Source organism: Parasteatoda tepidariorum, chromosome 8, assembly GCF_043381705.1.
Source record: "Parasteatoda tepidariorum isolate YZ-2023 chromosome 8, CAS_Ptep_4.0, whole genome shotgun sequence".
Classification (NCBI taxonomy): Eukaryota; Metazoa; Arthropoda; class Arachnida; order Araneae; family Theridiidae; genus Parasteatoda; species Parasteatoda tepidariorum.
This window is the reverse complement of record NC_092211.1, coordinates 58,690,417-58,708,626: the sequence shown is the minus strand read 5'-3', so window position 1 is coordinate 58,708,626 and position 18,210 is coordinate 58,690,417. Positions and strand designations below refer to the sequence as shown.

Below are 18,210 nucleotides of genomic sequence, written 5' to 3'. Positions count from 1 at the left end.
AAAATAATTATAACTGAAATCAAAGTACTCGCGGCAACAGCTAGACAGTGAATCAATTTGGCAAATATAATTGTTTAAAACTAATTCAGGTGTTAGGATTGAATAAGGGATTGAAAAACTCGAATATTTAAATGCATTTTGGCTGTGCAATTTGTTTGGTAACCATTAAGGTTTGTATGTTGTACAAGTTAACTTTAAATGGTCTCCAAGCTGGTCACCAAAGATAGCTAGTTTAATTATATTTAGTTCATTAATGAATGTAGCTCATTCAATTATATTTATACAAGTAGATTATTATATTAATAAAAGTCATAATTATTTCCATTGTCATGGTGGCTCAGGGGAAAAAGCACTCATCTCCCAATGAGGTGACCTGGGTTCGTATCCCAGCGATGGCTGTTCTATACGAATTCCTGTGCTGACGTAAAATATCCTCAGTGGTAGATTATGGGTTAGAATTCCCTTGCCGTCAGGCTAACCGTGGGAGGTTTCTCGCTCCATGTATCGCAAATTCTGGTCAGTTCCATCAGAAAATTCCTCCACGAAAGTTAACTTCTGCCAATGTTTGGTTCAGGAGTTAACTTGTCTTCTGGATTAGATTCAAAATTACAAGGCTACAGTGTTGAACATTGGTAGTCGTCAGCTCAAAATTAGGTCAGTTGTTCAACGATGGTTATAAAATCGTTTCCATACTACCGAACATAAGTGTCGATACTATTGAATGGAAGTACTACCGATACCAACCGATACTATTGAAAAGAAGTATCGAAAGTTTCATTTCTTTTTTCCCCTCTTTGCTTGTAAATTTTTTTTTGTAGCTAGAATAGGAAAAAAAAAAGTTCGTTTCCTCTTTCGCTCTTAAAAGTGATACATAGTGCTCATAACTTACAAAAATAACCTATATAACAAAAGAAATTCGAATAAAGTCTTCTTCTCTCTAAACAGTTTACTTTAAATCTCTTTAAACGCTGAAAAAAGTCGTTAATGATGAGTTGATTGAAGGAGGGGAAAAAATCAGCCATTATCTACTCAATGCCTCTTTGACTTTTCCAAAGTCAGTCAATTTTTAAATACTGACATAACGGAAAAGTGGGTCATGGATATCTCTCACAATACATTCGCGAATGTGTTATTTTGGTAACCTTTCAAAAACACCTTCCAAACATCAGCAAATTCACCCCACTGTCTTCTGCGAAAATAGCCTTTTACCGGCCCTTAAAGTTTTTTACCACATTACGCCTTTTCTTTACTTTTTTTTTCTTCACATTTTTTACTTCTACTCCTGGGTGATTTTTTTTTTAACCATTTCCTTTTTGTAATGCGCAATCATCTCAAAAACGAGTAAATAATGACTCTATGAAATGAAGAAAAAAAATTTATCATGACGCAAAATTGATTTTTAAAATTCAAAGATAATAAAAAAAATTAATCTTCAAAATAAGGTAAATATAGCATGAAAAAAGAGAAAGAAAGAAAGAATTCGAAACAATTTGAATAGCCTTTGATCTAATGATTGGATTATCATGCACCAAGATATGTACAGTACAAATCTTCACGGTTCTAAGATAATTATACTAATTAGTTATGCTATTTATGCAAGATCAAATGAAAGATACGAAAGCAAGTATATAGACATATTGATAATAGACATGCCTATTTTTTTTTGAAAGATTCAGATTTTAACCGGATAAATTAGTCCTATTTTAGTCACGAGACTAGTTGAAAATTTGAGTCCTTATATGTAGATTTTAATGCTTTTCATATCTCACTATGTCTCTGACACTATTAAAAATAATAAAAAGAATTGTTTTTGGTTTTAACTTTTTAATTTAATAATGATCAAACAATTTTTGAAACGTAAAAATTTTTTTACAAAATTTCAAACCAAATTTTAAATGACAAAATCCAAAATTAGAACGGAATCAATCGAATATTTTTCAAAAAATGAAATTTTCACAATATGAGTGATTGAGATTTTACTTACTGATTGAGATTTTATACCTCAAATTTTATTTGATTTTATAACCGTTGTTGAAGAGCCGACCCAATTTTGGGTTTACAACTACTAATGTTCAACTCCGTAGCCTTATAATTTGCAGAAAACGAGGGAACTCCTGATTCAAGTATTGGGAGAAATTTGCCTTCATGGAGGACTTTTTAATGGAACTAACCCTTATTTGCTTTACATGGAAAGGAAAACCACAAAAATCTCCTACGTTTAGCCTGACGGAAAGGGGACTCTAACCCATGATCCGTCTACTACTGAGGATACTTTTACGTCAATACTGTGATCGGTGTGAGACGGGTGCGGAATTCGTATCGACCAGCCATCGCTGGGATTCGAAACCCTATCACCTTATTGGAAGGCGAGCGTTCTATCCCCTGAGCTATTACGGTTATTCAAATTCTGCATTGCCGTTTAAATAATTACGTAATCGGCAGGAAATATCACTTTATTAATAACTTTAAGTTTTCAGCCTACGCCCCATTTATTAAATAAACGTTTGATATTATTCTAAAATTTGAAAGAAAGTCCTTAAAGTAATTTATGTTGAGAAAATAATTGCTGTGAACTTATTAGATATTAACTTATCAGATATAGACTTATTAGATTATATAATATTTTCAGAATAATTTCCAAAATGGGAAACTAAGTGATGGTTAAATTTCAGATTCAAATTACCCTTATTTTAATAATAATTACTTATTTTTTCAATTATTTATCAATAATTTTATTTAAATTATTTTTTTAGTATCAATTATTTCTTTTTTAGCAGATGTTCTTCACTACTTAGCAAGTGGTATGGTTTATCCATCTGATGAAGTGAGAATGTCTATTACATATGTCTTCCTACAAATTTACTCGACTAATGAAAAGAATACGAATGCTATGAATATTATAGATATTGTAGTTTCGAAAGGTATCTTATGCCTGTTAAAGACATGTTTAATGAAAGATTTAATGAAAAATATTCTAGGTAAGACTCATACATATTATAATGACTAAAATACATGCATCATTAGACCACGTGTAATTAAATAGTGATGTTTTTTCAATTCATTTAATTGATACTACACATATAGCTGCATTTTATGTTCATTAAGCTTATACTATATATATATAGCTGTATTTCAATTCATTAGAATAGTACTAGAGATATAGCTGCGTTTTTAGCTCATTAAATTCCTGCTATACATATAGCTGTATTTTCAATTCAGTAGAATAGTACTATAGATATAGCTGCCTTTATAATTCATTAAATTGATGCTATACATATGCTGAGGTGACAAAAGTCATGGGATCTTAATGTCGTATCGAACCATCTCTAGCTCAAGAAAGTGCGGCAACTCGGCGTGGCATGGACTCCACAAGTAATTGGAAATCTCTTACAGGAATATGCAGTCATGAAGGCTAAATATGTGTCTATAATTGAGAAAGGGTTGCGGGTGCAGGATTTTGTTCACGAACTGATGTCTCGATTATATCCCATAAATGTTCGATGGAATTCATGTCTGGTGATCTAGGTGACCAAATCATTCACTGGAATTGTTCAGAATGTTCTTCAAACTAGGCGCGAATAATTAAGGCTTGGTGACATTTTTATGGTGCATTTCCATCCATAAAAATTCCAACTTTGTTTGGGTACATGAAGTCCATGAACGGCAGTAAGTGGTCTCCGAGGAGTTGAGCATGAGGTTTTTCCATTTAATAATCGGTTCAACTGGACCATAGGTTCCAGTCTATACCATGAAAAAAACAGCCAACAGCATTATGGAGCCACCTCCACATTACACAATGCTTTATTTACAACGTGGGCCCATGTCTTCGTGAAGTCTGCACCATACTTGAACTCTGCCATCAGCTCTGATCAGCTGGCTGAAATCGTGACTCTTCCAAATCCAAACCACAGTTTTTTTTTTTTTCCAGTCATCTAGGGTCCAACCAATATGATCACGAATCCAGAAGAAGCACTGGGCATGATTTCGTGCTGTTAATAAAGGCACTAGAGTATGTCTTCTGTTGCCATTATAGTCAAATTTCGCTGCACTCCCCTAACGGACACGTCCATTTCACGTGTATTTCATGCGGTTATTTCACGGACATGACTTGTCCGTTAGCATTGACTATTCTACGCATGAGTCGGCCATTAAGTGCAAATGATCGGTCACTATGTTGTCCATGGGAGGGGGGAGGTTATGGCTGAAATTAGCTAATCTCAGCACACTCATGATACTGTAGATCTAAGAATATTGAATTCTCTCACAATTTCCGAAATGGAATGTCCCATGCTTCTAGCTCCAACTACTATTCACATTCTATCTCTGTTAATTCTCGTCTTATAGTCATAATTACATCAGAAACATTCTCAGATGAATAATTTGAACACAAATAAAACTCCTGTCTGTGCACTACCCATATATACATTTTGCACGCGATACTACTGCCATCTATTTTTTTGCATATTGTTATCTCTTGACTTTTGCAACCTCTGTATTTTAAGCTAAATTCGAAATTTTGTTTAGAGGAAAATAGTCAGCCTTCCTTAAAATTGTTGAAAAAAATTATGAATATTATTCACAGAAAGCTAGTCTTGCTTGCGATTTCTAAAGGAAGATTTGTTTCAGAATCCCTTTCTTGTTTTAGGCCTTTTTAACTGTTGGTGAACTTCTGGTTCAACTCAGTGACTGACCAGTTAGAAAACAACACTAAAAATTATAAAAGTAATTAGATTTTTTAAAAAAGTTTTAATCTAAAACACCACATGCTTGAATTGAGAATTAGAAATGTTTAAGGGAAAAAATAAATGTTTCAACTATTCTAATTCTGTAGAGGAAAATTCCGAAGGAATATTTTTTATGTATTTGAAAATGCTCTGTTTCTCTACAAATATGACCAATTTCAGAATTAAATAAGAGTAAAGACAAAGGGACAAAACTCACTTATTTAACAAACATTTAAATGGAAATTTCAAAGATAAAAATCAATCTAGAAATTTAAATATTTTGCGCTGAAAGTTTAGTTTGCCAGTCTTAAGTACTCCCAAGGATTCAGTGAATTCTGGATTTGAATTAATTTTCTTTACTTTTTTCCCTCCTTTTCCTTCCATAATTCACTTTCTTAAGAAAGGGACATTTTTTTCACCAACTCATTTCGTTTTTTTGTTGTTTTTTTTCTTTTTCTTTTTCTAACATAAACACAAACACTTTCTTCGGAATATTTACTTTTTGAATGAAAGTTGCTCAGTTCCAGTTCCAAAATTTTCTCTAAGAGTTTGTATTTAAATCCTTCTATTTTGGAGGGATTTCAATATTTAAATTATTTTTTTTTTTGTGTCAGAAACCAGCGCAGTTTTTCAACTTTTTTTAACTATTCGTAAATTTGAGTAAAAAGTATAAGGCAAAAAAAGTGTCAGCTGACGAAAAAAGAAAAAAAAAAGAAAACCTATCAGCTTAAAAAAAACTAATATAATTTTAAAAAATAATAAAGGAGCTATAAAAGTTAGTAAAAATAATAGTAAATGCTTACTTGCCAACTTCGTCCGCCCTTCGCGGGAGATTTTTTTCAGTTACATAAAGTGGAAGGAAAATTTATACTTTACAAAATCATTTTTGATTTAATAAATATGATTTATAATGACATTTATTACTATATCTAAACAGTTTTCGAAAATGTATAAGATAATAAGCATACTGAAAAGTTAAGTGCTCGCAAGCTTAAATAATGTGAAGTGAAGTATTAAATATTGTTGGGAACTGAGACTTCTGCATTGACATGTATGCAAAGGGGTTCAACCATTACTATAACAAAAGTTGATCTTTAAACTAGCAAAGTATAAATTCACTAAGTAAGCTCTGTTTAAAATTAAAAATTAAGGTTGTATATCACATTTGATATTTATTCACTTTTACAATACCTTGAAACATAAATGCTCCAACTGCAGTTTTAACTTTAAAATGGTTTGTGAAATGAAATTCGTTAAAAAGCGTCGAACAGTAGAAATTTTGTAAATTAGTATATGTGGTTAAATATTTTGTTTGGAAAATAAAATTTAGGGCTCTATAAAGTCCGGGTCTGATTGCCTCATTAAGTCGCATTCTATTCCATAAGTCCAGGCAACCAAAAAGTGTTTAATAATCAATAGCTTATAAGTATATAAGTAATTAGAAGTGTAATAATAACAACAGTTGACAATAATAATAGCTTTTTTTAAAGTTAAAAACTGCTTTTATTCTACGGAGAAACTGAAATATTCCTATTTAGACGACAAGTGAGGTCTTGTTTCTAAGGTAATACTTATATTGCTGAATCGAATAAAATAAAATTAAGTTGATAGGATTAACAGCTTATAAGTTGAAAAGTACTGTTATGAATAATGTAATGAAAAGTATTGTTTTTTACTCCTTTTTACTTATATTTATGTGTCTGACATTGCCGTCTAAGCATCGTTTTTTTACCTCTTTTTCGTGCTAAGTTCAATAAAATCAAAATTAAGTCGATAGAGCTAAAATATTAGAAAAAATGAGGATTTTGTGTATAAAATTATAATTTTTTAACAATATATGTCTATGCATAAAAACTTTTTATAGCGTCAAAATTATTTTGGATCTATTAATTTAATTTTTACTTTATTGAATTTAGCATAAAAATAAAAAAGAAACAGACGCGTAAATAGGTATAAGAACAAAATAGTACTTTCGAAACTAGAAAAATTTTAAAACATTTAAATTATTTGTATCATCGACTTTGTTTTATTACATTCGACTCGATACTAAACAAATTCATGGAAAAAAGTAGTTTGTCTTGTCTAGTTATCAACATCAGATCCATAAATTAGCGTAAATGCAAGATTGCGCGTTTTATACATAAAACATAGATTATAACTTCATAATTATTAGTCCTATAAGCTTGCATTTGAACTCATTCAATTCAACCTAAAATATACATTGGAAAAAATAGGTATTTCATAACGAATGTTTTGCTTCTTTTCCACTTATAATTCAATCGCAATTTCGACCATTTTCCGACTGCGAAATAACACTAATTTTAAAACTTGTTAAAATATCATAATTAAATCTCCAAATTAACATGAAACATTACTACATTGAACATAATTAAAGTTTACAAAATGACCTTCTTTGGCGTTGATGCAGAGCTGCAAACGCGTCAGAAAATTTTTCAGCTCTGAGAGACAAATCAAGCAGAAAGAGCTGATGGATTTAAGTCTAGTAAACAAGATGGCCATTCTTGTTCCGTGAAAAGAGTTTAAAAAAATGTGCCTTACGCCATTCTGGTGAGCCTATAGCTGTAAGTGCTAGAACAGAGCTTATTAGAAGGTCATTTTTTTTTTCTTTGTTTCAAAACTACTTTTATGAAAAAAGAAGCATGACATCTCCAAAAGGATGATATTATAAAGAGTCTCCGAAAACAGTAAAAAAAAGATAGATATCCAAGAGATGCAATAAAAATGCGTTAGTTTTAAACTTTGTTCAAGTTATTTCTGATTAACCTATAGATAATGTATAACGAACTTATTTCTTGTAACTTAGTATTTTTTTCCAGCTTTATTGAAGTTATTTGTTGCGAGTGACAACAGAAGAATTCTATTACTCTTTGAAAATTCAAATGAAGACATTAATTTTCCAGCTCTAATTAAAAAACTGATTCTTTCACCGGAAATTAACTTTCAAGTCAGTATTATACAATGCCTTTGCCATATACTGTCTGTAAAAATACTTAATGAAATCCAGTTTCAAGCATTATTGGATGAAAATATTCCAGGTACAGATTTTTGGATTATTATTTTTAAGCTGCGATATCTATTATTTTTAAGTTGCAATAAAGGAGAAAAAATATTTTTTTCTCTCTAAGTATACTAGTATAAAAACACGATTTTACTCTATACCTTAATGATAACATTTATGAAAGCATTATAAATATTATTAACCAGGACATTAGTGAGACATAAGCGAACATCTCTTTGAGTTACTTCGCCTCTCATTGTAAAATCTGATTCTCCCCCTTCCTATAAAGTTAGAAGGCTTAAATTTGGACCATGTGATCTTTATAAGAAATATAGAAAAACTAAAAAGTTTTCCATATTTTGTTAAGTAATTAGCCTAATTAATTGGCCGTAACGATAAATAACGCGTTTTTACTATGTTGATGAAAGTCTCAAATTTGAACTATGTGTTTCTTATCAGGCAAAAAGAAAAAACTTAACTTCGATATATTTTAATAATCGAAGTAATTAGAGGGTAGTTAGCATATTTGAGAGTAATGCTAAATAACATGTTTTTAGTAAGATAAAAGTCTCAAATTCGGGTCATGTGTTCTTTGGGAGATAAATTAAAAACCTAATTTTTATTGAGATAATTAAGAGAAACTACTCTTATTGATAGTGTGATAAATAACACGTTTTTAAAAAATAGAAGTCTCAAATTTGAATCATGCGTTTTTCTCAATGAGATTAATCGAAAACCTCGAAAATTTTATTTCGATATTTGTAATTTATTGGAATAATTAGGAGAAACTAATCTAATTGACAGTGTGATAAATAGCAGGTTATATTACCCAGATAGACTCAAGTTTGGATCATATGTTCTTTATGAGGTAAATTGAAAACCACAAAATTTGTAATTATTGGATAACTATCCTAATTTACAGTGTGCTAAATTACACATTGCTGTCAAGATAGAAGCCTCCAATTTCCAACAATGTGTTACTTATCAGACTACAAGTAAAAACTAAAATAGTATCACTTCAATATTTTGTAAATGTAGCCAATATTATAGTAATCATCCTGATTGAGTAATGCGAAGTAACACATTCTAAGCAAATATAAGTCTCAAACTTGAACCGAATGTTCCTTATCAAATTACAAAAATACGTAACTATCGCGGTTGTTAGCTTAATTAATAGTAAAGCTAAATAACATGATCCCATCAATTGTTACTATGTGTTTAGTGATATATAAACGATTCCATTTTGTTGGCTATTAAATCGCCAAGGCTGGCTAGTTAGAGTTAGAACAGGTGGACGTTTATGGGAAATCACGAAGCTGTAAGTTTATATAAATGGGCTGAGTGGCCACTAATTTACCTTTGCAAAAAGGATCCAGAGCAATGCTACCGAGGGCAACATAAACCAATAAGAAACCGTGATGCAGTGAGTTCGTAAAAATAGACCAGCTAGTAAATTATAGATATAGCATAATAATTTTTCTTGCTACCATGATACATTGTTACCAAAAATTTTAGTTCCAACTGATCAATAAGCTTAATGAAAGTTTCTTTTAAGCTGAATAGGAAACATAAAGTGTTTACTTTTACAAAAAGATTTTATTATAATTTTTCTATTAAGTAGACACCTAGGGTCATATATTTTTCAAGGAATTTTTCAACTTATTCAATTCTTAACTACCTTCAATAGTTTAAATTACGAAATTTGTCAATAATCTAATTTTTCCTGCTGAATAGTCTTTTTTTTATGGATTAGAATTTTTAACTTCAGACCCACTCAGAGATTGTATCTAATAGATAATAGATGATAGTATTTAGTCAGAATATGAGGAATTAAGTCTCAAAAATTTAGTCAGAAAATATGTTAAATACTTTAGCTTATCAATGTTACCTTAAAAAAAATTTTTTTTACTGCTACATTATTTTTTTAATATTACATTATTTAATCTAATAATGCTTAACTTTTAGATTTAAAGTTATTAAAGCTTTTATATTACGATAAATTCGAAATTCAAGTGAAAAAAGTTTGTTGCTGGAAGATAAAAATTAATAAAAAGTCGGATTGTTCTACCTAGGAACATTCATATTGCATGTGATTCACATATGCGATTCTACTTCAATATGTTTAGAGCATTAGCTTCTAAACTTAGCACGCGCTTTTAGGGCAATTGCATGCAATGGATGGTAGTTCCATATCAATGATCTGATTGCAGCGCCTCTACAGTTAATTTCTATTCATTTGAATATGTGTCTTAAATTTAGCAGAGCAGAAATAGGCAGTTGGAAACGAAAAGAATCTATCATTGATGAATTGATTGTTGATACTTTAAATGTTTTGTTTTTCCTCGGCGTTTTGCGTAAACTTTGGTTTTGATCAAGTTTTAATCAGTCAGTTATAAAATACAAATTTTAACTGTTGCTGTTACAAAATTTTTAAACGACGAAGTAAGCAATATTTATCAATTCATGCCAATAATATTTTTAATAAGTTTTCATTGACACACTGAATAGAAATAAGGAAACAAATTAGAAGTCTCTGAGATGATCTCCGAAAATATAAAGTAAAATTAAATAGCTTTTAATTTTTGAAATTTTTAATTTTATGATTTTTATGCAAGCATATTTTTATTTATATATGGAATTTTATTTATATATTTTCAGAAGTACTTTTGGAGATATTGACTGGAAAGAATGAACTTTTAATTGAGTAAGCAAAGTTCGATGTTATATTTAACAGTAAGAAATTATCATATATGGTTCTGTAAACAAATTACTTCTGGTATTTTTTAATTTTTGTAAATTTAAAACGTAATGTTTAAATTTTCTCTTATTGAGTACTCCTTGTATTTTATATTAACCATCAAATGAAGCTCATAAATGAAATATTTAGATGTTACCACTCTTTGTACTCTTTTATTTGGTAACGTAAATATTAGTGTGTGTGTGTGGCTGGTTAGTCGTACTTCGAATTGAATTTCTAGTTGGTTGTTAAAAGATTGTATTCCAGTCGTAAGCTCATCTGATAAGTGAGATTAATTTTTGACATTTATAAAAAACAACACAAACAGAAAATTGAAAATAAATGAAATCGAAAGTTAATGTTTACTGTATCAGTGTTTTCATCATAGAAAAAAAATGGGTGAGAATTTCTCACCCTTTCTCAAAAACAGGGTGAGATTTCAAAAAGTTAAGTGAGATTTCTAAAAAAACAAAAACTCTTGAAAAAAAAAATTTCTTTAATTATAATACATTGTTAACGTCTTNAGGAATTAAGCCTCAAAAATTTAGTCAGAAAAGATGTTGAAAACTTCAGCTCATCAATGTTACTTTAAAAAAAAAAAAATTATTATTACACTATTTTTTAATATTACATTATTTAATCTAATAATGCTTAACTTTTAGATTTAAAGTTATTAAAGCTTTAATATTGCGATAAATTCGAAATGCAAATGAAAAAAGTTTGTTGCTGGAAGATAAAAATTAATAAAAAGGTGGATTGTTCTAACTATGAACATTCATATTGCATGTGCAATATGCATTCATATTGCATCATGTATTCATATTGCATCATGTATTCATATTGCATCATATTGCGATTCTACTTCAATACGATTATTAGAGCATTAGCTTTTAAACTTAGCACGCGCTTTTAGGGAAATTGCATGCAATGGATGGTGGTTCTATATCAATGATCTGATTGCAGCGCCTCTACAGTTAATTTTTATTTTAGAAGTTAGAGATTTGAATAAGTGTCTTAAATTTAACAGAGCAGAAATAGGCAGCTGGAAACGAAAAAGAATCTATCATTGATGAATTGATTGTTGATACTCGTAATGTTTTGTTTTGCGTTAGGTTTGATCATGTTTGAATTAGTCGGTTATAAAATACATATTTTAATTGTCGCTGTTACTAAATTTTTAAACGACTGAGTCAGCAATATTCATCAATGCTTGCCAATATTTTTAATAAGTTTTTATGGACACACTGAATGAAAATAAGAAAACAAATTAAAAGTCTCTGAGAAATTCGTGTCAGATGTTGTTAATATAGTTTGAATAATTGAAAGTAAAATTAAATCGCTTTATTTTTATGTAAGCATATCTTAGAATTTTATTTATATATTTTCAGAGGTACTTTTGGAGATATTGACTGGAAAGAATGAACTTTTAATTGAGTAAGCAAAGTTCAGTGTTATATTTAATAATAAAAAATTATCATATATGGTTCTGTAAACAAATTAATTCTGTTATCTTTTAATTTTTGTAAATTTGAAACGTAATATTTAAATTTTCTCTTATTGAGTACTCCTTGTATTTTATATTAACCATCAAATGAAGTTCATAAATGAAATATTTAGATGTTACACTCTTTTATTTGCCAACATAAATATGTAGATACTAGTGTGTGTGGCTGGTTAGTGCTACTTCAAATTGAATTTCTAGTTGGTTGTTGAAGGATTGTATTCCGGACAAAAGCTCATCTGATTACTGTGATTCATTTTTAACATTTATAACCAGCAACACAAACAAAAAATTGTAAATAAATGAAATCGAAAGTTAATGTTTACTTTATTATATTTGAAATTATTTTTTAAAAAATGTCATTACTATGTTGCTCTGTAAACGCCTTTTGGAAAAAAGTTTGCTATCATAAATAGTCATGATTTATTTCATTTATGTTCGACATTAAACTATTTTTCATCTTAAATCCTTAAACTGTAAAGTTTCGTAATATTGATGTTTCTATTAAAAGAAAGAATGTTTCTTTTTAATGAAGCATTATGTTTCAGTTAGCATAGAGAGAGGAAACAATATTTTATCCAAAGTGCCTAAATATAAAGTTAATTGTATAGTGAAGTTGTTGGAGTGTTGGCATTTTATATTTTTATTCACATTATTGTCTTAAAATATTTTGGCATGAAACTTGGCAGGTTTTACATATAATTGCTGTCCTTTCAATAGTGTATTTAATAAATTTTTAAATGGAATGATTCTTGTACTAGCATCAGAATTAGTTGTGTATTAGTAGAATTTTAGCATGTGAGAAACTAAAATAAAACTCATATAAGTGAACTAATTCAAAACATATTTCTTCAAACCTCTACATATTTTTTTCTTTTTTTAAATTTTTGCAATTACGAAAATCCCTTATTTGAGGTTGACAAAATTTAAAATGGTAGTTGTCATGAACATGTACCAATATGAAAATAAGCTATTAAAAATTAAATTAGGAACACAAAACCTTTCTTTAATTCTTTTTTTTTTTTTTTAATGAATGAATTCAAAAGATTTATGAAGTTATTAGAAGTATAGAAATAGACTCCCTAATTGTAAATGCAATACCTAATTGTAAAATTTCATTCAATTCATACTTAATTTTTCTGATTATTCTAAAATTCTGCTTTACTTAGCACGCAGATATTACTTAGTGCAATATCTGCACAATATTTTTCTGATACAATTTTTTTAAGTATGGATCACCCATTCATATTGTAAGAATTTCTTAATTAATAGAGAATTTAATGTATACCTTATATGCCAGTCATATTTTAATGTATTTTCATTACTTATTCATAATCATATATATTTAAAGTTTATGAAGCAAGAATTTAGTATGGAATGTATCTTTTGGAAAACTTTATTGTAATAAAAAAAATGAGTAGAAAAGGGAGAAGAAATAGAAATTTTAAAAATAAATGCATTTTAGTTCAATTTTTATTATTTTTTTACCCTCTGATATGAGTATTAGCTCCATCTTTTTCTAAACTTTCAAATTGTTTACATTTTTTTTGCTGGAAAAAAAAAGTTTTGTCATTTCATAAGAAAGTAAGACTTAACAGACAATTTCAATCATCTTTTTGCATTATGAGCTCTATTCTTTGTGTGTTAAAACTAGTTTTTTGTAAATTAATTATGGTCTAGTTCTAAAATATTTATTTGTTATAAAATGCTCTTGTTTTGTTTTAGGTCTGTTCTTTGTTTACTTCTATTATTTTCTAAACACCCTTTATGTTATGAAAGATGTGTTACCTATGGTAATTTTTCAAGATTTTATTCAGAAAATGTTAATTTTATTGTTTCTAGTTACTTGTTTATTTATTTATTTTTCCTAATTTTCATAACTCTTCAACATTAATTTTTGAGTGGTTATGTTATTGAAAATTTTCTTATAATATTTAGAAATAACTTTGTTTTATTTAGTATGTGGTTCTGAATCTCAAAATGTCACCTCATGTTAGAATATTTTATATATAAAGTCTTATACTATTCCTCAAATACTTTCATATCATTATTCTCTTAAATTCAAGAAACACTTATAAGGTTTACAGATACTTATAAAATAAAATGTAATTTCCCAATATTTAAAGCCTCTGTAAATTATTATTGTTTTAATTTAGGTATTACTATTGTTATTGATGTAGCTCTGCATTTACTTTCGCTTAAAAATTGGAAGCTCCTCCATGTTGCCTATGATTTAATAATATCTACAATTTCCAAGTATTGATTATTTTTTCCATTTCCATATACTTTATAATGTAAGGATATAATAATGTGTTTTCACATTGCTGTTATTTTTAACTGTGAAGCTGATAACAAAAACTATAATTAATAATTTTCTCAGAATCATGTTTGAAACATTAATAAGTTTGAAAAGCATTTTGTGCCAGGTTGTATGAATGTCTGATTTATTAAAATATAATTCAAAAGGCATGATTCTTTTTTAATATTTGTTACTATGATAATTAAATAATTAATTAATTTGCTACTATGATTGTGTTATAGTTATCTCCTCTTCCTCTGTGTTTAGACTTTTTAAAATTTTGACTTTTAAAAATGGGGAAATATATTTCAAAAATATTATTTTATTGCATTGTTTAAGCAACTCTGACAACATAGTAAAATTTAATTTTTGAAATATAATTCAGCTTTAAAATTATTATTTATTTTGTTTAACACTGCTCTATGGATGGTGTTTTCAATAGAAATGTAAACAATAACAATCTCGAGCTCGGCACCTACTCTAGTTCCGGTTAAAAAGTTTGCAGCTGCTTGCTACATGCTATTCTGATAGGCGATGTTTTCAAACGGATAATTTTGTTTTCAATGAAAGAAATAAATTAGATAATTTCAGAGCTCAAATCTGCCGTAATTCATAAGATATTAATGCTATTATGTAATTCTGGGGAGTTTGGAGTGAAAATGTGTTTTAGTTATTTTGTTATTTATTATTAAAAAAGGTGACATGGCTGCTAGATTTTGAATAACTCGCTTTTTTGGCAGTCTTGATTTGGCCTCTTTCCATTCGTTTATTACTTTTTGTTCGTGTTGCAAGCTGTGCACCATCTTACGTTAGTGTTAACACTTTTAGTATTGTAAGCACAAGTATTGTTAGCATTGTAAACATTAGTAATAAGTAATCAAATACATTGTTTGCAAGAATCTCAAAACACAATGATGCCAAATGGCTTTAAAATACAACGGAAACAGTAACCCGGAAATTTAGGCAGTCCCGAGCTTGCAGCGTTCCCTAGTGTAGAAAACACCATCCATTAGTTTTCTGAAATATATCTGTTTAAATGCAAATGTCTTTTCATTTTTTGGGCTATGTTTGACTTTGGAACTGTACATTCAATTCAACTAAAATAAATCGTGTTACAACTATAGTTTTTGTAAAACTATCTATTATGTTCTTTAAAAAAAAATCAAATTCACTTTAAATATGTTTATTTTATTGATTCAAGTTTTTATTAACTGTAAAACTTAGTTGTGAAAAGAGTTGCTAACAAGTAATACATTTTCTTATACTGATTTTTCTATTAACTTCTGTTTGCAGAAAAATTTATTTTAATATAATTTCTCTTAAAAATTTAACTTAGAAATTTAGTATTGATTAATTATTTGTGCCATGGAAATCTATTGTAAATGAATATCCACCATTTAGAATAATTATGTTTATTGTATATAGTTGCTTTTAAGAATTAATTCACTTGCTTTTCACTTTTTAAATATTTAATATTCTCTTCTTCTAATTAATAATCTTATCATTCTATTTTATTGGTTTTAGAAAATTATCTATTTTTATTAAAAATAAATAAATAATTAAATTTTTAAATGTTGTATATTTTTATACTTTGAATTCATAAAAATTAATTTATTTTATTCAATAATTTTATTTGAACAATTTTGTTTCTGGTACATAAATGAAACTCTTCTCTTTTTTTTTTATAGTGATGTATCAATATTTAAATGTGTGTCACATAAATCTGTTCCTCAATTATTTCTACAAATGATTGAAAACACTTTGAAAGTTCAAGGTTCTCAAATGCTTCTACCAACCTGCATATTGTTTTCTTTAATCATGAAGTAAGCTAATAAATCTAATATCTTAGTATTAAATTGTATGTAGTTGATTGAAATTATACTTAAAACAACTCTTGTAAAAAATTGATACTCTTGACTCTCTTACTTGTGTGACTATACAATATATTCCTTGGGAATAATTTTATTGCATTTGTGCAATAAAATACGTTTAATAATTGTTTCTTTGAAATAACATCAGTTTTGGAGGAAAAGTTAGAAGTAAAGGTACCACTAAGATTAATACTGTAAATGTATTTTTATTTGTTTTTTTTGAAAAAAATATGCTGTTTGAGAATGTTAAATATTTTCAATTTTTTCACTAAAAAATAACAATTTCATATAAAAAAAATTATTTACAGAAAAGTTTAACTATTATTAAAATCAAAGTATTAAAAATTGCTTTAGGTATTTATTTTCATTGCAATTTATCTATGGGATTAAGCAATTGATAATTGTAACACTCTGAGCTACTTAGTATAATGCCGTGCAAAATGTTTTAGGGTAGATTATTACAACATGCACTTGGATCCTTCTTTCTTTCCCAAAATGCTTAATACCTTCATCCGCTGATATATTCAGAATTAAAATAAATGAAATAATGAATGTTGCATTGTTAAATAAAACTAAAATAAGAATTTTCTCTGCAAAATTTTTTAAAAATAATATCACTTAGACCCTTTATCCTCTCAACTCTTTACTTGTTATAAACTTCAAAGAATAAAATAGCATCAAAGAATAAAAAAGTTTAAACAAAAGGACCTTGACACATTTATTGCCTTTTTATTTCAAATTGTGCTTTGATCCTTATCCTATTAACTGTAACAAAGTCTGTTTAAAATCTTTTTGACAAGAAAATAAAACAAATTTAAAACATGATACTGATTTATTAGTTTCTTTTAGTCAATTTTTTTAACATATATTTTTATAACCTAATTACTTTTGTGTGAATCTTTAAAGTGCAGAAAGAAAATATTTCAGGAGAGAACACTGGTTAAATTCTACTAATATTGCAAGAATTCAATTAATTAATTTTTATATTATTAGAGATCTATTGTACTTGGTAGTAAATGTAGAAATTATCTATGATGCATCTGATTAATTGTTGTTATTAATTATCTTCTTTTTTTAATTTGGATTTCTGATTTTAGGAAAGATGTTTCCTTACCTTTTTCTCAGACAACATCAATTTTTCATTTATCGCTGCAGCAGATTCACCAATTTCTTAAAGGCCAGCTGTATATGAATACCCGATTAAAAGAGAACATACCTTATGAGCTTGAAAATATGCCATTAGAATTAAAGGTTTTTTCTTGTGGCTTGAATGTTATTTACAATTTTATCAGGTACCTTGGAACTTTTTTTATTGGTAATGTTGACCAGGAACATTCTTCTTCTTAACTTTTTGAATTAATATCATTCTTAGTTTGTTGTTGCTCTAGTATTCTTGTTGTATCAGCTGAAGATATCAGTTTAATTCTATTCTAATTTTGTCATAGAAAGTCAGATTTTTTTTCTCCATGAAACAATTTTACACTAATTAGAATAAATAAGCTAAATTTAGGTTACTGGAATGTATCAACCTTAATATATTATACTCTTCAAGAGAAATTTTATTTTTTAGAGGCAATTTAAAATTAATCTGATTGTACTAAAAGGCTCATAATTTGTGTTTTATTGATCTGATTCAAATGTTATGCAGATCATGTCCATGAGGTTCCCACCAGAAAACATAGTTTGATATTTTGCCACTAGATGGTGTCGTACTTTTAAACCATATATACAGTGGTGGCCAAAAGTGTGGACACTTTTTGAAAGTTTCATGTTTTTCAACTTTGTGTGTTTGTAGAATATATTAATTTTCAATTAAATACAAAAGTTTATATATCAAATTGAAGGTAATTTAATGTAAAATTTAATAATTGTAACAGTATTACAATATCTGTATCACAAAAAAGGTTATGCAACAAATAGTCAGATCTATCTTAGATTTGCATTTTTTTAAAGTGATACTTACACAATCACTACTTAGTAGGATAACCCTTATTTTTTAAGACAGCTTCACAGCGTCTTTTCATCGAGTGAACGAGTGTTTGGAGTTCATCTTTCGTAA

General features: G+C 28.2%; 1 protein-coding gene across 1 annotated transcript in view; it reads left to right on the top strand.

The window, feature by feature from the left end:
* Positions 1–18,210, top strand: part of LOC107443481 (meiosis inhibitor protein 1-like) — a 73,391-nt gene that overhangs the window by 43,015 nt on the left and 12,166 nt on the right. Inside the window, exons 6-10 of the mRNA XM_071184061.1 lie at positions 2,775–2,978; positions 7,562–7,780; positions 11,869–11,914; positions 13,707–13,774; positions 14,138–14,237. Of these exons, the coding sequence (XP_071040162.1) occupies positions 2,775–2,978; positions 7,562–7,780; positions 11,869–11,914; positions 13,707–13,774; positions 14,138–14,237 (637 nt within the window). The remainder of the gene's footprint in view (positions 1–2,774; positions 2,979–7,561; positions 7,781–11,868; positions 11,915–13,706; positions 13,775–14,137; positions 14,238–18,210) is intronic.